Source organism: Delphinapterus leucas, chromosome 14 (genome assembly GCF_059928025.1).
Source record: "Delphinapterus leucas isolate spDelLeu-1000000601 "Yukka" chromosome 14, BTC_Dleu_Yukka2, whole genome shotgun sequence".
NCBI classification, from domain to species: domain Eukaryota; kingdom Metazoa; phylum Chordata; class Mammalia; order Artiodactyla; family Monodontidae; genus Delphinapterus; species Delphinapterus leucas.
In genome coordinates this window covers 50958929-50981881 of record NC_143142.1, presented here as the reverse complement: position 1 = coordinate 50981881, position 22953 = coordinate 50958929, and the positions used below count along the sequence as shown (strand labels likewise).

The 22953-nt window shown below is 46.3% G+C and overlaps 1 protein-coding gene across 1 annotated transcript in view; it reads right to left on the bottom strand.

The window, feature by feature from the left end:
- The window catches only part of FHOD3 (formin homology 2 domain containing 3), a 497208-nt gene that overhangs the window by 284890 nt on the left and 189365 nt on the right, over window positions 1–22953 (bottom strand). Inside the window, exon 4 of the mRNA XM_022587005.3 lies at window positions 5435–5502. Coding sequence (XP_022442713.2) covers window positions 5435–5502 — 68 coding nt within the window. The remainder of the gene's footprint in view (window positions 1–5434; window positions 5503–22953) is intronic.

Sequence of the window (22953 nt, the reverse complement as noted above, 5' to 3'; positions counted from 1 at the left end):
CAGCAACCATGGTTTACCTCCAAGAAAGAAAAAATAATTTAGACAAACTGGTATAATTCTCCCATCTCCACATTGAAATCAGCCCCTCATTTTAATTTTATGGCATTTTCCAATTATATGGAAGGAGGACGTGAGCTAACGGGGAGGTGGGGAGAGGGAAGCAGGGGGCAGGCCAGGCAAATGCTCCCTTTGAACCAAGAACACACTCAACATTCAGAGGGCACTGGGGGGAGGGGGGAGCACTGCTGTGCCCCGAAGGTAATGAAAGACAGCTGTGTTAACTCAGACTTTAAGATAATCATGGCGTTGGAAGCAAGAGAAAATGGGACAATATTATGAATTTTTGGAAAATTACTTTACACTCATATGTATAAAGGAAATAAAAATAATTCTCCCTCCATCCATATTCTTTTCCACCAGCATATGTGAGAAGTGAACATTTAGATGAGCTCATGTCTAGTCAGAAAGTTTTTCCAAGCATGTAACAAATGTTTATTACTTTAAAACTAGATTCACACATGACTTCATGGTGAAAAAGTGAGAACAAGCTCTCAAGAAACCACTCAAGCTAATCACTAATATTAATATAGAAGAGAGCTGACTGTCTGGAAAAGGCACTTGGAAAAAAACACTGAACAGTGTTTATAAAAATAATTCAGAACCCTAACTAACATTTATGCACATGTGTAGATAAGGCACTTAGAAAATAAAAGTGTACGAATGATTAATGTAGAAATTATCTTCCAAATTGGCAACGCAGAAGATTTTGAACACACATCTTGAAGTACACAGGCATTAATAAATGATTTTTAAAACACTGGTTTCTAACTGGAGTGAAGTCAACATGCTAACACTGATATGAGATTATCCTTGAATTTCAGAATTCTTTATAATAGCCATATTTTAACCTGTGATCATTTTTTAAAAATGCCTATTAGTCAAGGAATATTCAACTCAATCCAAATGACCAATGGTTCTGTTTTTACACCCTTACACTGTAGTTCCAAAAAGAACCTCCACATCCAGAAAACATAAGACATGATGGAGGTGCAGACCGGTGGGTGTGGGAAAAGGCGATCTAAGCCCCAGACAGCCTGCAGCCTGTGGAATCCACCCAATACCCAAAGCAACCCTGCCCTGTGTGTTAGAGCTGTTTTGTGCACAGGTCTGTGGTCTTCCAAACAGATTAAACTTTTGGTAGCAAATGGCTTCTTCCTTGCCTACATAATGCCAACAAAGGCTGCTCAAGAATATTTGTTTGCTGAATAAGTGGTAGAAACAGCATCCCTGAGAATTCAGAGAGACAACACTACAGAACAAGCATGGTGAGGGGATGTGAAACAAGACCGACGTGTTTATCTTTTAACTTTGTCACCATGGAAAACTTGAAACATATACAAAAGAAGACAGAATAATTTAGTGAACCCCAGGTGCCAATCAACTCATATCAATCCTGTTCCATCTATCACCCTACCCTGTCTGCTGCCACATTAGTTTGAAGCAAATCCCAGACATCATATCATTTAACCCATAAATATTCCAATATGTACCTCCAAAGGACAGAAAGTCTTTTCAAAATTATGTACTCATAATAAAAAATTAATACTTTCTTAATATTATCAAATGTCCAGTCGGTGACCAATTCCAACTGTCTCAAAAATAGTGTTTTAAATTTTGTAGTAGGATCCAAATAGGAGCCACATGTGGCAATTAGCTGATATAACTTTTAAATGTCTTTTAATTCATCTCTTGTTTTCCCTTGAAATTTGTGTGTTGGAGAAACTAGATCATTTGCCCTACAGAGTAGTCTACATTCTGGATTTTGCCGATTACACACCTGCTGTGTGGTTTAACATGTGCCTCTGTCCTAGATCATTTGTAAATTGGTTACTGCATAGAAAGGCAGGATCAGATCCAGAGTTGATTTTGTTGGCTTGACCACATGCTCAATGGCAGTGCAAGTTTCCATGAGAAGGCATGTAATATCCTGATTGTATCTCACTTCCATGATGTCAGCAGATCCGGATGCTTGATACCTAGATCCATTACTTCATTCAGGGTTGCAAAATTCTGACATTCTCATTGATACTCTAATTATATCACTCCTTCTTACTTGCTAGCTAGAATATTTTTAAAAGCGAAACTCCCTCTCAACTGAACTTTTGATTATCCTAAAGTTCATTCAGGAAAAAGTAAGATAAATGTCTGATTCTAAAATTTTACACAGTTTTCAAAATAACGTGCTGGTTCACCACCATCTTCCTTCCACTGGTGACCAATTCACTGTCATTCTTTAGTATTATTATGAACTCATCAATGCAGATTAACCTGATGTGTTTTAATCCACTGTCATTATCATCCTTATTGATGCTTAACTGTCCGTCTTCAGCCAGCCAGTGGGAGACCCTTCAATGTGCTCCCGAGTCCCTTTGGCAATAATCTTAGTAGTATTTGATAGCTACCTTGCTATCTGCATAATAATATGTACCAGGTTTATTTTACTATTTATTTTATTCTGGTTTCCTATGCCAGACTTGCAGTCAGCTATTTCTCCAAGGAGCTCTGGTCCCTTTCTGTATTTTAAGACCGCAATCTCGGTGCTAGTGGTGCTTTTTGCTCGTGGGTTCGTCATTGCTTCTAGTCGTCTTCAATAAACTTAGTGCTAGAAATATGCTTTGCTGCAAGTTTGTTAAGATAATAAACACCCTGGGTTCATTCCGAGACTTCCAATTAAATTCAGGAACCCAGAGTTTTTTAACCTAACCCTTCTATCTTTCTATCCACTTTCTTCCACACACCAAGAATCCAAATCCTTAAGAACTCTAAGAATGACAAAATTAGAACACACACACACACAATTATCAGAAGAGCAATACCAACACTACCACCAGCAATATGATTACTATAAACAGTTGATTTTCGCGTGTGTGTGGTTCTCTTTCTTCTTAGAGTGTATCCTACTCAGGGTACACAAACTGCAGTGTTTTAAAGCCACTCGGAACGACTCTTCTCCGTGTGGTTCCGCCACCAACTCAATGAGGTGAACACAGGTTTCAAAAGAAGTCAAAGCTGAACAACGGGGCTTCCCTGGTGGTGCAGTGGTTGAGAGTCTGCCTGCCGATGCAGGGGACACGGGTTCGTGCCCTGGTCCGGGAGGATCCCACATGCCGCGGAGCGGCTGGGCCCATGAGCCATGGCCGCTGAGCCTGCGCGTCCGGAGCCTGTGCTCCGCAACGGGAGAGGCCACAACAGTGAGAGGCCCGTGTACAGAAAAAAAAAAAAAGAAAGGTGAACAACGGAAGCAGCAGGCAGGCTGAGGGGCTGCACGAGCTGGCGTGAGGAGTGGCAGGAGTGTGGTCCTCCGTTGGCACGGTGAGAGCCCAGCCCAAGTGCAGTCAGGGATCTGAGTTCGAGAGGAGGAGGTTTATGGAGGGTGAAGAAGTTCTGTTTTGTTCAGCTAAGAAGCAGGGAGACACAGATGGATACGTGGGAAGTGAAGCTTTGGGGCAAGTAATTAGCGAAGCATTTACTTAATTAGAGCCAGGAAAGACTGAAGACAGACACCTGTGAGAGGAGTATTCAGTTCGCCCAATTCATTCATCTATTGCTTCAGTGGCACTGGCCACAGCGTGAGGCCCCAAAGGCCCAGTGATGGAATCCAGGGAGCTCACAGATGACCAGACTCAGGCACGCACCCTGTGGTATCTTAAATTCCATTCCAGGGATGAGCACAGAGAACTTTATAGAGGAGAACCCTTGACTTCAGTGAGGGCTCATCTGGAGGATCTCCCTGGCAGGAGGAGACACCAGATGGGAGACAGAGACATGGGGAGTGGATGTGGGGCAACAACGCATCCTGAGGTAGAAGCAATAGGTCCAGGGGCAAAGGTGCAGAGGAGACTTGCCCCCAGAACACAATCACAGGGGAGACAGCTGCAGCCAAGGACAGGGAGGTGGGCCGCAGAGGCCAGGTCCAGAAGGGCCTCAACGTTATACTGAGAGATTCAGACGTAACTCAGACGGCTACAAGGAACCAGCAATGAGAAGGACTTAGTCAGTCCCTCTGGTGGGAAGCTAGAGGATGGACCAAGCAGCAGGTGGTGCCCATGACATCTGTTACAATTTTTCCAGAAGAAACGGCCTGAATCAAGGCCAACCCCAAACCCCAAGGCACTTCTGAGACATGCGGCATGAGGCAGCAGTGGTGACTCAGGGTCACACCTGTAGCTGTGGGAAGATGAGAAATGAGGACTCATCTACAGAAACTCTGTCACTGAGAAGGGCTCTGCTCTGGGAAAAAGATGAGGGCATGCATGGTTGAACAAGTTTAAAAATGGGACAAGAACGTGCAGGTGGGATGGATTGTTGGCCTGCCTTTCTGCCAATCCCCCCTCAGACAGGAAGGCACCCATGAAGGGGACAGCCACTCGGCTAGAACTACCACAGACGGAAAATCCTTTAAGTATGTGAAGGAGACGGGAACTGAAGAGATGTGGACCGCACCCTAGAGTCTAAAATCATGCCAGAAAGAACGATGAACCTACGGAGACACAAGCTCAATGCAAGCTCCATCTTCTCCACGAAGCCTCATCCTGCTTCTGTTGACCCCGCCCTGCCTGGCACAGCGGCCTCACCCTCCTCCCCTGACTCTCTGTCCCTCTTCCCTGTGGGTGACAGCCTGGAGTTTGCCTGCGCTCCTGTCCTAGCCCTCTTTGCTAAGCTTGTGACTTGCCCAGGGGAGAAGCACAGGGAAGGTTTAGGAGAGAAGGATAAGCCAGAACCCGACAAAGATGCTTGCACACGTGCACAAGGGGGCTTGTCCCTAACGGCACGGTTTGTAACAGCAGAACCCTGGAAACGAACCCAACTGTCTGCCAATAGAAGATGAATAAGGCAAATTTGTGCTTCCTCCATACAATGGTTACTCACTCAGTTAACTCGGTCACGCCCACACCTATCCCGCTCTCACTAAGTAAGCCGCAGCATGATACACACAGCATGATAACACGCATATACAGTTCATAGAAAAGAATATCACATATTGTTGGTGAATATTCACCATTAGCATGGAAACGTGCGTTTGCATGATAAACACTATATGTGACATTCAGTAGAGAGGGGACCCGGGGTGGAGTAGGAAGACAGTGGTTGATATTGAGCAGAACGCAAGACTTCAGTTACATCCGTAGTAGGAGTTTTTTTTTAAATCTGAAGTAAATATGGAAAAATATTGTGATTTGATAACTTTTTTTACTTATTATGCTTGAAATATTTGGTATGGTAAAAATACTCAACTGACATTTTGACAGAATTTACATTGTACTCTAAAGAGACTTCTCTTTTTGTAACCAGTAAAAGGTATAAACTTGTCTGCATCTAATTCCACAAGCAATGCAAAAACAGAACCTGAGAGTACTTTTTTCTTTTTTTTTACCTGAAATACCTGCTTCAGGGAGAAAAGGGCCCTTCTTAAATCTCGTCCACCGGAGTTGTACAGCTTTTCTGAAATAAAGAATACAACATATACAATTAATTGAACTGACTCGACAGGTGGCAAAAACACAGAGAGGATATGAACAACTAATGAATTTCCACTGGAAAGGTGAGTAAAACAAATTCATTTCATGCAGGATATCGACCTTACCCCCAGGGGTGCAAAGGACAGTCCAGCTGCTGCAGGACGCAGGAAGAGGAGATTGCAAGTTGTGGGAAAGATGCCCTGATCTGCACCCTCAGTCCTCACCTCCCTCTCTCCAGAGCTCTATTTCCAGCTGTTTACAGACTACTATACTTGGTAGCCAACTATATCTGGAAAGTTAACACAGCCAAAACAGAACCTCCTTCCTTGTCTCACAGCCCCCGCACCACCATGCTTTCTGCAGTTGGGCTCAGAAAGCTTCAAGTTGCCTCTTTTTCCCTGTGATCCAATGATCCAAGAGCAGCAGAGTGGCTCTAAGGACTGACTAGCTCCCTTGGTGACGGCCCACTTCCAGCAGGAACCCAGCCTTAGCTCTGCCTGCACCCAGGCTCTCACTCATGTGAGACGGGTTCAAGGATGGGTCCTGGCCCAGAGCAAGGCAGATGGAGGAGCCCCTGTCAGTACCCTGGGGCTCGACACCGAGACCAACTTCTACAGGACCCACCTTCCAGGGGTCATAGTGAGGCAGGAGAGGCAGATGGGTATGCCACAATTCCCCACTGGTCAGTGGGGTGGCACTACAAGGCCCTGAAGGAGTGTCCCGTTCTTCTGGTGTATGCGCACTCCCAGGAGCACGGATTCCACTCAGCTTCCCAGAACCCAAGCTTGGCCCTGACCCAGGCGGCTCAGGTGCCTGGGGATGGGTTCCTAACACTTCATGCCAGACCGCCCCAAGGTAAACCATCCAGCACATATTTACTGAGCGCCTGCCAGGCACTGAGGGTACAGTAGTAAAGAGTGAACTTACAGCAAAGACTAAGCAATCAGAGCCTGCAGTTCAAACCTGGTGTCACCACCCACGGCTATGTGATCTTGAGCAAAGTATTTCATCTCTCTCGGCCTTGGACTCCTTATCCGTAAAATGGGAACAGACAATAATAGATTTAGAGGAAAATGGTTTTGCATTCAATCAAGCACTGATATGATGGAGTAGAATGCAAAATATTGAGAATAATAGAGTTCAAAGCAATGTCACATGCATGGCCAGCAACCCTGGGCTTCAATGACAACCTATGGCGGGGGGACTAGGGGGTGGGGTAATGGACAGAGCCACATTCTGCTCTTGTGTGAGTGGCATGGACTTGAGTGGAAGGGCGTGGAACATTCAGATCTAAATGACTTAGCAGAAGTCTGGTTGTGAGAAGGACATGCCTGCTTTGCACTATGGCTCGAGAAGAGAACAGGCTCCCTTCTGAGAGGCACTTAAAATGACAGAGCGGCGAGGCTCAGAATGTGAATGGCAGTAGTTTCCTCGAAGGCCTCCCCGCGGACATCCTGCCCGCTTCCCTCTTCCCATCTACCCTCCAGACCAAGGCCAGAAAGACTGGGTGAAGATGACCACCTGACGACATCACTGCCCCCATTTAAACCCTTCAGTGGCTGCCAGCTGCACTGAGCAGGAAATCCAAAATCCTTTAAGGGGCCTGTCAAGCCCTTGGTCACGCAGCCCTGGCGCCCCTCCCTCTCTGTGCTGCAGACACCCTGGTCTCTGGCTCCTGAGGCGGCGAGGCTCCTCCAGACTCACAACCTATACACACAGCTTAAGGGGCAGAGGCAGGGTTCTGTGGGGTTGGAGTCTGGGGGGTGGTGTCTGACCCCAAGGCCTCCTAGTTGTCTGCCCACCATGGAATCTCCCACCTGTAAATACAACATGCAGTCCACAGTCACTTGTTAATTATGAAGAGTTTCGATTAAGAGAGAACCCCTCACCTTCCTGAACAGAAGGAGCTGGGAAGACTCCAAAGGAATCCACCATCCCCAAAGTGAACGTCTAACTCATCATCTAAACATTGAGACCCGATGACCCACGAGCTGACCTGTAAAGTATATGCGTGGCCTCGAAGGACATGAGTAATAAACAGAGTGAACTGCATCACCCTGCAGTAGAACCCAGGTCCCTGGGGAGATCACTTCTTCCTCCAGTTTCTACAGCGAATGTCTCAGGATTCTCAAATGCCAGAGGAACAGACTTTGTTTTTAGCCAGTACCACTTCTAATAAGAATAAAGCTCTCAGATGCCAAGCATGGGGCTACGTATACTCTGAAGAACAAGGGCAGATTTAGCTTATCCAGGAAGAGCGTCAGTAGAGAGTCAATTCCAGGTACTTCTTTACAAGGTAATAAAGCTTGCATTACTTTCTTGCTTATATACCACCAGACAACAGGCAGAAATATGTCTTACAGAGATTCACAATATCCCAGTTAGAGTCTCCTTTAGTTATCAGCGATCTGTCACGGCTTCCAATTCATGCGAATGAGAATTATGGTTTGTTGTGCTCTGACTGCTAAGGTTTTACTACTTGGTGCTATAATCAAAATAATCATTTTTAAACAAGGATTAAGCATTCTTTTATTGAAGTATAGTTGATCTACAATGTTATGCTAGTTTCTGGTGTACAGCAAAGTGATTCAGTTATACACATATATATATTCTTTTTCATATTCTTCTCCATTATGGTTTATTACAGGACATTGAATATAGCTCCCTGTACTATACGATAGGACCTTGTTGTTTATCCATTTTATATATATATATATATATATATATATATATATATATATATATATATATAGCAGTTTGCAACTGCTAGTCTCAAACTCCCAGTCCAACCCTCCCCCGCCACCCCTCTCCCTTGGCAACCACAAGTCTGTCCTCTGCATCTGTGAATCTGCTTTGTAGGTAAGTTCATCTGTGTCATATTTTAGATGCCACATGTAAGTGATGTCATATGGTATTTGTCTTTCTCTTTCTGACTTACTCTGCTTAGTATGATAATCTCTAGGTCCATCCATGTTGCTGCAAAGGCATTTTTTCACTCTTTTTTAGGGCTTAGTAATATTTCATTGTATATATGTACCACAGCTTCTTTATCCATTCATCTGTGGATGGACACTTAGGTTGCTTCCATGTATTGATTATTGCAAACAGTGCTGCTATGAACATAGGGGTGCATGTATCTTTTTGAATTATAGTTTTGTCCAGATACATGCCCAGGAGTGGGATTGCTGGATCATATGGCAACTCTGTTTTTAGTTTTTTGAGGAACCTCCATACGGTTCTCCATAGTGACTGCACCAATTTACATTCCCACCAACAGTGTAGGAGGGTTCAAATAGGGATTAAGTATTAATAGAAAAAAATTCAGCTGAGAAGGACAACTTTTTGTTGAGGATTTTTACATCGATGTTCACGAGGAACGTTAATCTATAGTTTTTGTTTCTTGTAATGTTGTTGACATTGAGGCAATGCTGACCTCATGAGTTGAGAGTACTCCCTCCTCCTCTACTTTAAGAAAAAGTTTGTGTAAACTTGGTATTACTTATTCCTTAAATGTTTGGCAGAACTCTCCAGTGAAGCTACCTGAGTTCTCTTTAATAAAAGTTTTTAAACTATGGATTCAATTTCTTCAATTAACATAGGGCTATTCTAATTATATATTTCTTCTTGAATGAGCTTTGATAATTTGTATCTTTCAAGAAATTTCTCGAACTTCCCTGGTGGCGCAGTGGTTAAGAATCTGCCTGCCAATGCAGGGGATACGGGTTTGATCCCTGGTCCAGGAAGATCCCACATGCCATGGAGCAACTAAGCCCATGCACCACAACTACTGAGCCTGAGCTCTAGAGTCCGTGAGCCACAACTACTGAGCCCGTGTGCCACAACTACTGAAGCCCACACTCCTAGAGCCTGTGCTCCACAATAAGAGAAGCCACCTCAATGAGAAGCCCGCGCACCACAATGAAGAGTAGCCCCTGCTCGCCGCAACTAGAAAAAGCCCACGCGCAGCAATGAAGACACAACGAAGCCAAAAACAAATAAATAAATTTATTTTTAAAAAAAGAAATTTATCCATTTCATCTAAATTGTTAAATATATGGACATAAAGTTGTTCATAATAGTCCCTTATCCTTTTATTGACTATAGCAACCTCCTCTCTTTTAACCTTGATATTGGTAATCTGTCTTTTCTCCATTATGCTTGGTCAGTCAGGCTAAAGATGTATAAATTTTATTGATCTTTTCAAAGAATCAGGCTTTGATTTCATTCCTTTTTTCATTGCTTTTCTGATTTCTATTTCATTGATTGCATTTGGCTTAATTTGCTCTTTTTTTCTAGTTTCTGACGGTAAAAACTTAACAACTAATGTGAGACCTTTCTTCTTATCAAATATAAGTATTTGATGCTAAAAATTTCTCTCTAAACACTACTTCAGCTTCATTCTACAAATTTACATATATTGTTTTTATTTTCATCCAATTCAAAATTGAATGAATCTTGAACATTTCTTTCATTTCAAAAGGGAATAACTTAATCCTGTGGGGGGTTTTTGTTGTTGTTAACCTCTGGTTTATTTAGAAGTATACTGCTTAGCTTCCAAGTATTTGAGGATTTTCCAAATATCTTTCTGTCACCAATTTCTAGTTTAATTTCTTTATGGTGAGAACACAGACTTTGTATGATATCAATTATTTTAAACTTATTAAGGTTTATTTTATGGCCCAGAATACGGTTTATCTTGATGACTGCCTCATGTACACATGAAAAGAATTCTGTATTCTGCTGTTATCGGCTGAACCATTCCGTAAACATTCACTAGGTCCAGTTGAATGATAGTGCTGTTCAGGTCTTCTTCTCTTACCAAGTTTCTGTTTGTCTGTTCTATATTTTACTATGAGAGCAGTATTGAAATCTCTATTATACTGAATTTGTCTATTCCTTCCTTCAGCTTTATGAGTTTTTGCTTTTGGTCCTTTGAAGGTCAGTTGTTAGGTACACTCACAATTAGGATGGCTATGGCTTTTAGGTTAAGTGACCTTTTATCATTTGTAATGTCTCTCTTCATCCCTGGCAATATTCCTTTTTAAAGTCTACTTTTCTAATACTTGTACAGTTAGTCAGTGTTTGGTTAGTGTTTGCATGGTGTATCTTTTTACATCCTTCTATTTCTAACCTGTCTATATAGAGTTTCATGTAGGTACAGTTGCAACTTGTTTTCATCCAATCTATCTTTTAATTGGTATGCATTCTCTGTATTTTTAACCTCTAGGACATTACAAATGACTCCTCTGTGGCACTAGAACAGAAGACCTCAGGGAGGCCTCACCCTTTGATGAGAAACATCCTTGTACAAATGCCAAAGATACCTTTGAGTGGTGCCAAAAGTCTCTCCCCCTCCGTTTTTTGCCAAGTGTTTTAATTAAAACAAACAACAATTTCTATTCAAGGAGTAAGTCCTTTTCATCCCAATTGTCTTTAGTTTTTTTTAATTAATTTTACATTTTATTTAAATAATCGTATATTTCAAACAAAGCTGAATTAAAAAATAGTATGGTTTCCAAATAATTCTTTCTTTAAAGTGAGAAAATTATCACTACCACTTCAGGGAGCAAGTTATGAATTTTAATGTAGTTTTGTTTTTTTAATATCAAAGCTCAAAAGATCACCTAACCTATATAAGAATATTACATATTTTGGCTGAAATGTCCTTTAAAATACTTCGGTTTTTAATTCCATAAGCTATAAAGCACTAGGTGAGGTCTAAATCAGAAATCCTTCCATCTGGCATCTGTTAAAATAGTAGCTTTTTTTTTTTAACCTTTCATAAAAGTGATTGACAGCAAAATTTCATTTTTATGGCCATAGATACCCTCTCCCAAAGTACTGCAAACCTTTCCAGTTTCTGTGCGATAAACATTTTAATAAATGTCATGAGTTGGTCCCCGTATTATATGAGAACAATACTGGAATTGTCACCATTTTGGTTGAAATTTAAATGACCAAATACTCAAAGAAGTATTACTCTAGAGTACTGATTTTTTTTGGAAAAGGCAACTGATATTACCTCTCTAAAAAGAACCCACATCGTGGTATAAAATGAAATCACAATGCTTAATTAAAATTCAAGTGCTTCCCTGGTGGCGCAGTGGTTGAGAGTTCGCCTGCCGATGCAGGGGACACGGGTTCGTGCCCCGGTCCGGGAAGATCCCACATGCCGTGGAGCGGCTGGGCCCCGCAACGGGAGGGGCCACAACAGTGAGAGGCCCGCATACCTCAAAAAAAAAAAAAAAAACAACTCAAAATTACCACCTATCTTAAAAACATAGGGTACCCAAAAGCCTCCATGCCCTACCTGACTTGTTCTGTTGAGACTTGATATACGTCTTAGGAGACACCACTGTTTACCCAGAGGTTAGGAAGGATTAGGGATCAAGGATGTTTGTAAATGACATATAATTTGTCATTTTATGAGAGGTACCATTCCTGCTGGTAGAAGAGCAGCCAGCAGGTGATTTACCATGTCAGATACCACACCCAAACCAAAGACTGCTGACGGCCCTTCAATAAGAGGAGCCTACACAGGCCAAAGAAGAGGTACTACTTCCCACAGCCCAGGTCCTGGCTTCCTTGCTGCTGGGCTAGCCACGCTGCGGGTGGTATGGTCTGGAGCTTTAACTGCTGGGGGACCCTCTGAGTTCAAGGAATTGGGTGTTCCATTTACATCTCATCCAGGCCTCACCATACAGAAAGTCAGACTCACCATGGCTGTGCTGGCTTCCTCTTCATCTTAGACCAGAGTGTGAAGGGCTCACCTAGGAACAGAGGATGGCCTGCCAGCTTCCCAAGGGTGTGCTTGATGTCTCTCCTGGATGCATGTCCAACAGAACATCAATCACACCTTTAGAAGTAGTCTGTCTATTCAGGTGTGATTCTCAGTCCTGGGTTACATAGCGAATCCAAGGCTTCCTCAGTGAGTAGGATTGATAACCTTGGTGCGCCCTTGGTCTGCCACCAGTGTCTGCAGGCTCTCCTCTCTCTACGTGGGGCTCGCGTGTGTGTCTCTGAGTCTGTGTATACAGTTGTAGATGCACCCTTGGCTTCAGCCCGTGGATGGTGGAGCAGAGCTTGGAGTTCCTCTGATCCTCCTACTATATACCCAATACACTGTGTGAACTGTCCTCATGGGTCCCAAGTCCCAAGGGAGGGAATTCTATGTGTGCACATTGCCTGAAAATCAGGCAATGCAAAAGAAAAAAAGACCTCAACTGCTGAACACAGGGAGGGACGTGGAGCCCAGCCTAAGTCAGCAAGAGGGCAGCTCCAGAGGCTCCACCTGTATGTGAACTTCACACTTCTCCCAGGAGCTCAGAGGTGCTCCCTTCTCCTTGAACACCTCAGTCGTGAATGCACGTTGATGAGGTGCAGCCCCTCCCGGGGGGTGGGGGGGGCATGTAAGGAAAAAGATGGTTCTTGCCGCCAAGACCTGGCTTGAGAGTCCCAAGTCGGAGCATCAGGGAAAAAGGTGCCTGGGGGACTAAGTAGTGAAATGTGGGATGCTTCTTGGCAAACATCAAAAGAGCACAGTCAAACTCAAAGCAGAAGCTTCATATGTAAAATGTAAGGCTGGGATCAGGTTGGATTCTCAAAGGTTTGCCATTCTCCCGAAGCTCTGACACTGCCAGGTCGGAAGTGTGCAAAGAAGTCCCCTCCCACCAGCACAGCCCGGGGTGGCCTGTAGCTCAGGAGAGCTCAGGCTGCAGAAGGTCCCATGGAAGAGGCAGCGCTGGTCCCAGCAGCTGGGGAGAAGCTGTAGGTGGGGGCAATTAAACATTCATTATTTTTAGGTCAAGCACACAGAGTGTGCTTGGCCAGTAAATGAATGTGCACATTCATTCTCCCCACCCTTCCAGGCTGGATCTGCCTGGGGTGCAGGCATTCGCCTTTGAGTAAAGGGCAGTTGGGAGCCTGCAGGTGGTGGGGAAAGGAGGCGTAATCAGGACATTGTTTAAGTCTTTATAAGCCCTCCCATCTTTTCTCTCCACAGTTCTTGCCATTTAAAATGAAATATGTTCCTTTAAGAGATGTAATTAGTGTATTACATGCTAAACTAGCTTATAATAACAAGGAGTTGAGGGCAAACGAAATAAAGGCCATCAGAGACCATTCCTGCTCTGTCTTTGGGAAGGAAACCTGCATGGCTTGAAAATCTCAGTGCTGAAAAGCACAACCACAGAGGTCCCATGCTTCCTGCTCAGCCCAAGGGCACAATGAAGAAAACCTCAGTGTGAGGGGAAAGAAAGACCAGAACATGAGATGGCACCAGTGAAAAAAACAGAACCAACTTACATCGGTGAAAGAATGTGGAGGGGAAGAACCAAAGGCATCTGTGGGTGTGTCTGGGGGAGTGGGCTAGTGAAAGATGCATCTAGAATATCATGCTTTCAGGTGCATAAAAGTCACTGACTTTAATAATTACAGCACACCCTTTTCTCACCAAGAGGCAAACTCAGTAACCAAGCACTCCATGAGGAACTGGGACCAAGACACAGGGATCCCTCTTCTGCACGAGGAGACAATAACTTTCCTCCTACCCTTGGGCTACTACAAAAGACGTCACACGTAGAGATTTATTCATCAGCTAAATGCCATGCCTACATTTAAAAATCTGTTCGCCCCAGCTACAGAGGATGCAACCAGCATGGTTTTTCAGATGCAGCAATGAGAAATGAGCTCCTGCTTTGCCTGGATGTAGCTGTGACATTTGCTCTTCAGACTCCCCACTTAGAACTGGTAAAATGTGACAAAAGACAACCTGAAGGTGGGTGGCCAAGCTTGGGTTATGCTTCTCTCCCCAGCCAGGAGCCCACAGCCCAAGTTACTGTCAACACTGAGTGAGTCAAAAGAATTCAACTCTGGAAATTCTTCCCATGAATTCTAATGTGCCACATGATTCACTGATGACTGGGAAGTATAACCCATTTCAACCTGAAACTGTTACTCAGTATAACAAGTTGATATTTTAAAGAAAAAAAAAGTGGCACAGTAGAAACTATTTTTCAGTGAAAAAAAAACTGCTGGGTCAGATTTTGGAAGCCATTTTTTCCAGTGATTGGAGTCACACTCTTTGAAAATCATACACAAGTCACAAAAAGATGTTCAGACACACAAAATGTTAATAGTTTCAGAGAGTATGGGTACCCAGAAGCTCCCTATGGGCCTTCAGGAAATTCTATGGACCAAGAGGTAAGAATCCTTGATCTAATCCAACATCGTCATTTCACAGGAGGAGGAACCAAGGCCAGAGAAGCGACATCATCGCTGGCTCCAGCACTGGGACTACAGGCTCTCAGAAGTGGAGGAGAGTAACGGAAAATGCCTAGCAGAAATGGAAATGGCCTTATGTTCTGTTTGTACAATAAAAATAAACAATTGGGCCACTGACATTTGCTCACATCCTAACCATGACACTCCTGTCACCACGTAAATTCAGAAGAAAACACATAAAAGCAACGGCTTCTGTTCTGGGGGACCGACCGTGACAAGTGTCAGTGGGGATGATGGTGAATCGGGATGCATGATGCCCCAGTTACCCGAGGGGCAGCCCCCTCAGCCTGAGGGTGGAGAGGCTAAATGTGAATGATGAGAAGGTCCCAAGACCCGATGAGACAACACTGCTTAAGATGACCTTCTTTAATCCCAAATTCCCTTAGAGTGCAATCACCCTTTACATATGTGTAACATCATCCTTCTAACAATCCTTTCTTGATTATCTACTAAGCAGGGAGCATGCCAAGCCCTCAGGTGACAGACGGAAATGAAGACACTCTCAGGCATCAAGAGTTGATGGCCAATTGGGGAGGACAGACATGTCCCCAGATAATGTCACTGTCACGTGAGAAGGACACGACGACGCTAAGGGGCCGCAGAGGAAGGAGTGGAAAACCGTGTGAAGCTGGGGCTGGAGATGGAGCTTCAGACGCGGTGACATGGAACAGATTTCGGAGGCTTGAGTGAAAATCCACCAGTGTGAGAAGTGCTGTGCAGAAGGCGAATGCGAGGAAGAGAAGAGTAGCTGTGCAGCCTGCACGGCTGCGAAGTATGTTCAGAGTGGACCACACTTCAGTGGGGCCAGGACACGGGCAGGTCGCACAGGGAGAGCATCAGGCTGACGATACCCGGGGGGGTTCAAGCGGGCAGGGCCCGAGCTGCTGTGCCCTGGAGTTTCAGCTTCATGTCTCTCAGGCAGGAAGGAACCCAAGGAGACAGGGTTGTACAAACTTCACTGCCAGTCCACTGAGCGAAGGCAGATAAACTGAAGGGAGTTAGGAGCAGGAAACCAGTTAAGAGGCCTCTGGAATCATGCCAGCAAGATGCGATAGGTCAGGAGGAGAACAGCGGGGATGGAGAGGAGGGGTCGACTTGAGAGAGCTTTAGGGATACAGCTGACTGCGGGACCAAGCAGGTGGAAGACTCCCAGATTTCAGGCTTGGCCCACTGCGCTGGTGGCGGCGGGATTTGGGGAGACATTCCCTGAGAGATGGGACACTGGAGGAGTTTGGGCATTCACTGTCAGCAAGCAGTGCCCCTGCCTTGAAATGGACCCTGAGACAGCCGAATGCCATCCTTGACTCTTACAGAGACGATCTAGGGTCAGGAGAAGCCTCACTCTCCAGCCTTCATGCTCCGACAGGGAATTGGGCTTCCCTGCTTCCTCCATCTCTCCCCTCCCTGTGTGCCAGGTCACCTCCTCCTGGAGACCCCTCCTTCGCCTTCCCAGCCCCTCTCTGTGAATCCTGGCATTCACCCATATTGTCACACTTGTCACGCGGGCTGGAATGAGTTCTGATGATGGTGGTGGTTTTTAACCCTACAAATCGGCCATTGTCCTTAATTTTTCACAATCAGTGTTTGTTTAAATATTCCCAACATGTAATGATTCTTTTGCAATTCTACCCCCTCACTAAACTGTGAGCAGCTTGATGTCAGGGCCCATGAATAACTTACCTCTATACCCCCGGAATCTAATACCTCAATAAATGATTGATTAATGAATTGACCAAGTTGACTCTGGGGGCTGGAAAAAGGACCTAGGAGGAACACTCACCATCCACGTTCCTAATACCCCCAACATCTGGTCTGGTTATGGCTTTATAGGTTCGCCCAACCTAAGAACATGCTAGAGTCTTGCTTTCTGTGAATGAGCCCAGCCCCCAAAGACACAGCCCCACTCTGCCATGACCCTGTGGCCACAGGGCCTAAGAAGACATGAAAAGCATATTCACAATCATAATTGCCAAAACTTGGAAGCAACCTTAGGGTCCTTCAGTTGGTGACCGGCTAACAAAATGTGGTGCATCAGGCAATGGAATACTATTCACTGATAAAAAGAAATGAGCTATCAAGCCCAAAAAGACGTGGCAGAACCTTAAATGCATGTTACTAAGTGAATGAAGCCAATCTGAAAAGGCTACGTACTGTATGATTCCTGCAATATGACAGTCTGGAAAGGCAAAACCATGGCAACAATAAAAAGATCAGTGGTTGCCAGGGACTCAGAGGGAAAGAGAAAAGAATGAATAGGTAGAGCGTGGGGGATGTTTAGGGCAGTGAAACTATTCCACGTGACACAATAATGGTGGCTACATGTCATGACATATTTTTGTCCATACCCAGAGAATGTACAACACAAAGAATGAACCTTAATGTAAACTACGAGCTTCAGTTAATAAAAATGCATCAACTGCTGTTGTGTTGCTGAAGCTAACACACAACAGTGTTAATCAACTATACTCCAACACAAAATTTTAAAAAATTTTAAATGCAGCAATATTTATTCATCAGTTATAACAATGCACCCCATTCGTGTAAGATACTGATAATGGGGGAAATTGGGGGAGGCTGGAGGGTCACATGGGAACTCTCTGTACTTCTTGCTCAATTTTTTCTGTAAAACTATAACTGCTCCACCCAAAAATAGTGTCTATTAAAAGAAATCGTAACCAAAGTCGAGCCTACAGGAAGTGAAAGGCCACAAGCTTGGAGGTTATGAAGGGCACTGCTTTTCCCAGCCACTCTGTGCACGTGTGGCCACAGGCCTGAGACTCGACATATTCTGCCACAAAGCATTACTGGTCTTTCCACTCACACTTACGTGGACCTCCCCGCTCCAGAACTAACTCGCATCCATGCCAGTTTCCCTCGGGGCCCTGGCAGCATCTGGCAAGGGGCCGGGGCTCAGAATACATGGCTAATGGACAGATGTACGTGTTGTACTGCTTAAGGCCAGGGATCTGTTGACCTTGGATCCCTAAAAGAGGGTCCACGGAGGAGATTCAGGCACATCTGTGCATACATTTTTAGCCCAGGTTTGTAGCCTTCCCTGACTTCTGAAGGGCAGGGCACAGAGAACTTTTAGGACCCTAGACATCCCAGGGTGCTTCTTTGTAGCCCTCAACAGGCTTTCCCCTTCCTTCAGACAATCACTGGCCACTTATTGTGCTCCAAGGGCCGTGCCAGGCAGGGGAATAAGAGAGACGCACAAGGCATGACCCGGCTTCATGAAGCTTGCAGTCAGCGGAGATGACGTGTCAACAGCAGACAGCGGGGACGCAGGCGCTGTGCTAGGGAGGAACACGAGAGGCCCCCCTGCAAGTGGCGAGCAGCGTCCAAGGAGCCGTCGACGAAAAAGCTGCACCAGACTTGAAATTATGCAATTACGTACATGGTTGCTGGCCTGTCATCACCACCCTGCCGAGCCCCACCCAGCTCCATGTTCTTTCTGCCTGTGACCTTGGGAACCACCCTTCTCATCTTCACTGAGGAAGGCAGCCCAGGCAGAGCCATGGACCTCCGGTTCTGAATCCCTTTGTAGTGAAACTGAGTGGGATCCTATGGGACTCCTGGGCACGGAAGCCTTTCTGTCCCCCATTTCTTGTTTGTAGGGAATAGACTCCAGCCTCCATGACATACCCTGAGTTCCAAAGGGCAGATTCGAAGAGTTGCTAATCAGAGAAGGGAGGGGATGCAGAGACAAGGGAGGCACAGCCAAGAAACAATAGTGCAGCCTTGGGGCAGGGTCCTGGTTCCGCCTCAAGAGATACACATAACAATATCTTTGAGCTCTTCACAGAATTAAAACCCCCAACAAATGGAAGTGTTAGAATTCTTCATTCCAGAGAAGACCACCTGAGGTCAGATTAAAGGAGTGCAGGCACACACCCTAACCTTATCAGCAACCCCAGCCTTGAACCATTGCTATAAAACTCCTCACCAAATCCTTCTGGGTTGGGGACACAGTTTTTCAGGGGCACGAGCCCGCTGTGTCCCCCTTTGCCTGGCAAAGCAATAAAGCTATTCTCTTCTACTTCATCCAAAACTCTGTCTCCAAGATTTGATTTGGCACCGGAGCACAGAGGCTGAGTTTTTGGCAAGAGTAGGAAACGATTTTTCCCTCTGAACTTAGGGCAACAGCTAGCTTTGGGCCCCAGCGAAGGGCGCAGGGTACTTCCCTCTGCTCCCATCTCTGCTTTAACAAAAGTGTCTCTTCTCAGAGGCAAAAAGGCCGGGGTCAGCTAGTGCAGGTCACTTAATGAATTGGAATTCTGTTTAAAACACGCCTTCATTTTTCCCCAGGATCAAAGAATGGTAGCTAGAAAAGGGTCCTTAGAGACCATCCAGCTCTTCGATAACTTGCCAGCCGCAGGACCCTGTGCAGGGGCCCAGAGGGTCTGCACGTTGACACCACCCGCTGAAAAGTCTGCTGACCCAGGGTAATCCGATCATTAGCATCTGAAAGCAGCAGAAACACCCTGGTGTGAAAAACAGGTGATGGAGACCTTTCACTCCAGAACTCCTCCCCTCCTTCCATCTACAGGCCTGTCTCTCTCTCCTGCCATGGCTTGGCCCCTGCCCTCCTGCCTTCCCCTCTCCTTCTCTCCTTCTACATTCCCTTCTTCCTTTGCTCTCTTCTCAAATTAGGAACCTGGAGAACCTCAAAACAGTTACTTTATTTATAGGGTTTATCATTCCCTTTATTTTAGAATTAAGTTGAAACGTTTAGATGTATGTGTTTTGTGTTTTTTCCCAAAATGACAATATATTTCTCTTCCTAGCTCCAACAACCACAGAGAAACTGCACTGCCAAGTGGTTTTGCTTGAATGTGGGGTGTTTTGCCCCTGAAATGGCCACAGCACAGCGGCAGTCACTGACTGCAGCTAGGCACTTCTCACCCCCCACTGGCAGGGCACAAAGGGAAGAGAGGTTTCCCCGATCAAACAAGCCCATTTTCTCTCTGTGCTTCTGGAAGCATCCAGAGTCCTTGGCGGTGTCCACAGGAGACCATTCCTCTCTATCGGGTATGAGGCCCAACTTGGCTTTACTCTCAGGGGGAAAAAATTTAGGAGAAGAGAACCATCCCAGCACAGTGGCCCAAAACCACATACCACAACCCCAAGCAGCCCCAGAGGACACACATCAAAACTACTCAACCTCTTACCCAGGCACTGACTGCAGCCAGGACTGTCCCAGTCTTGGTCTCAGCGAAGCACCCTGTTATTCCCAGGCTCAGCTCACAGAACCTACCAGCAGTGTCCCCCAACCTCCTCTCGTGCCCACTTCCCCTGCTCTCTCCTGCACTCCCAGCTGGCAAGGCCCTCTCCAGGCTGCACCATGCACTGCTCTGGTTTGCACATGGCTTCCGCACCACTCTACTGCCATCCAGACTACTAAATCGATGTTTGCATTTCGGAAGACATTCCTCTCTGTGCCTTGGTTTTCTCATCAGTAAAACAGGATTAAAAAACAAACATTCCAACATTCTAAAGCAATGTGATAAAGAACGCAATAACGTTGGCAAAGCACCTGGCACACTTTAGCGCTCAGTAAAGATTACTTTTCCTTCTCTCGCCAGCCCCAAAGGCTTCAGTGATATTTCTAAAACATACCCAAGACCCTCCACAGAGTGACTTAGTCAGTCCTTTCACTCTGGGCTGCCAAGGCACCTCCTGTCATCTGTCAGGTCCTTCTTACTGCGCTGAGAAGGTCGCCTGAGCTCAGACGACCCAGGCTGGGCCCCAGGGGTGCCTCTCCAAGGCACCATCACTCCTGCAAAGAGATGGTCTCTTCCTTCCTGGGGTCGATGGCTTTTGACAGGAAAAATGTTCACCATCCCTGCCCTAAACACTCTGAAAAAGAGAAGTGAATGTCTAATCCTTGGAGAGAAGATAAGGATCATTAGCTGGGGTCAAAAGGGAACAGTCTGGCATCAATCATGTCACCAAACAGAGATGGCAAAACTCTGTAGTTCACCTGACCCACCCCATGGGGCCAGGCCCTTCCTTTAAAGATTCTTCAAGATGGAAACAGCCATTAACCTACGGCGGGCATCACAGAACGCAAACCGAACTGCAGCAAAGGAAAGGGTCTTTAAAACAACTGTTTTGAATAGAGTTTATTCACTGACCAAGGGGGAGGGGGGACCACAGTAAAAGAATGTCGTGTTGCATTTTTACAATTAAGTGCAGCAAACCTTAAGTATCGGTTACGTCATGGAGCAAACGCACGTCTGAACTGAATGTTTCTACACATCAAAAGGACAAGCTGCCGCCCAATCCTCCCTGACCTCCTGACACTCCGTCTGGGTTTATTTCTAGGCCGTGCCAAGGTCCTGTGCCCAGGATGTCTGAGCCGAGGGTGCCTGACATCTGCGGCAAGTAGTCGTAGTGAAAACTCGAAACGAGCCAAGTGTGACTGCTCGTCCCCTTGCTGGTAACGCCTAGGCGCGTCCAACGTACTGGAGAACGTAGCTGGGAAACAACGTGGATGCAGCTGCCGGCAGACTCCATCACAGAGAAGAGGGCCAGAACAACTAGGGTTGGGCGGCTCAGTGGAATCGGTATTTCTAGACCTGATACTTAATCAGTAGGCATTTTCTAATTAAATCAGCTAGCGGCCTAGGTGTAACTTCTCCCACGGAATAAAGGAGCTGTACAGTGACCCATATAGAGAGGGGGGCTTGTGACTCTGAGCCACTCACAGGGAGTCACTTCGGCGGGTGGGGGGAGGGCACTGCGTCCTAGCCTCAAAGGTGAACACTACACAGTGCTCCCGTGAGGAACTTGGAGTCTAAGGGGAGAGAGAGACCCACGGGTAGACAGGTTCAGTCCAGGTAAACTGTGGGAAAATGAGTCAGTTATTCAGGTGAGTAAAGGCAGGCACAGCTTTCCAGGCTGAGCGGCCAGGTGTGAGAGACCCCAGGAAGTGACAGAGCCTGGTGTTACTGGGGAAGCTTTGCAGTCCTGTGATGCCAAGGGGAGGAGCCATGAATGGGGAGGAGCCATGAATGGGCAGCACCGTTCCGTCTCTCTGGGTTAGACACAGGCTGAGTCCTGAACCAATCACCATCATGCTCGCGGCAGGCTGGCTGAGCAAGGGTTTTCTGGTATTCACTCAACCAACACTATGTCACTACGTATGTACCAGGCTCATGCTGTCCCAGGTTCACTCAGTGTGCACGGTGACCTGCCACGGCGGTGCCGTGAGTCAGCCCGTGAAAGTGCTCCAGCTGTGCTCTCCCCCGACCCACAGCTCCTCAGCCTGTAAGGCCCGCTTCCTGGATCAGGCTGACACTGACCCTGACCTCCTTGCCCCTCCAGGGCCTCGGCCTCCGGAGGAACAGCTCCAAGCAGGGGCCCACCTGATTCACCTGGTGCCATTCAAAGGGAGAGCACTGGGGAGCCCTGGATCTTCAAGGAGCAGCGGAGAGGAGACTACGGTCGGGCGCTCACCCTCAGTGACTCCACCACCCATTCACACTGGGCTCTGAGCCAAGGCAGCCTTTAAAAGAAAGAGTCACAACCACAGGCCACTGAAGGGAAAGGCAAGCAGAAGGGCATGCCCTCCTAACACCACAATGCAGTCGTCAAGTCCCCGTGACTCAGGGCAGGCCTAACACGGGTTGGATTATTTCAGGCAGGGAGAGTGAGTCAACTTCTGACTGTACATGACAATAGTCAGGGCGTGGGAGTGGGGAAGGGAAGGGGGGCTTAAAGTACCTTTGCAAGAGGTGACAGTCTCTGTGGCTCCTGGCAATCTACCACCCACCCGGCCCTAATGTCCAGGCTCCATACACGCTCACCCCTAGACGCAGATGGCGGCCCCCTTCCCTTCCCAAGGGCAGACAGTATTTCCAGGAGTAAAAAATGGGATAATGGGGTACGGGGCTCAGCCACACCCTCTGTCTGAACCATTATCCGGGTGGCAATGCCAGGTGCAAGGCTGGGAGGGTGGGTGGCGACAGAACCAGGAATGGGAAGCAGGCAGGGGTTGCTTTCTTCGGTGCCCTCTCTGCGGTCTCCCTTGGGCTCTGCCCCGACTCCACACAGACCAGAGCCACAGGCATGGCAAATGTCCTCAGTAATCTTTGTGGTCGGACAGCAGGGCCCCAGACTTCACCACACCCCCTGAGGGGCTGGAGCT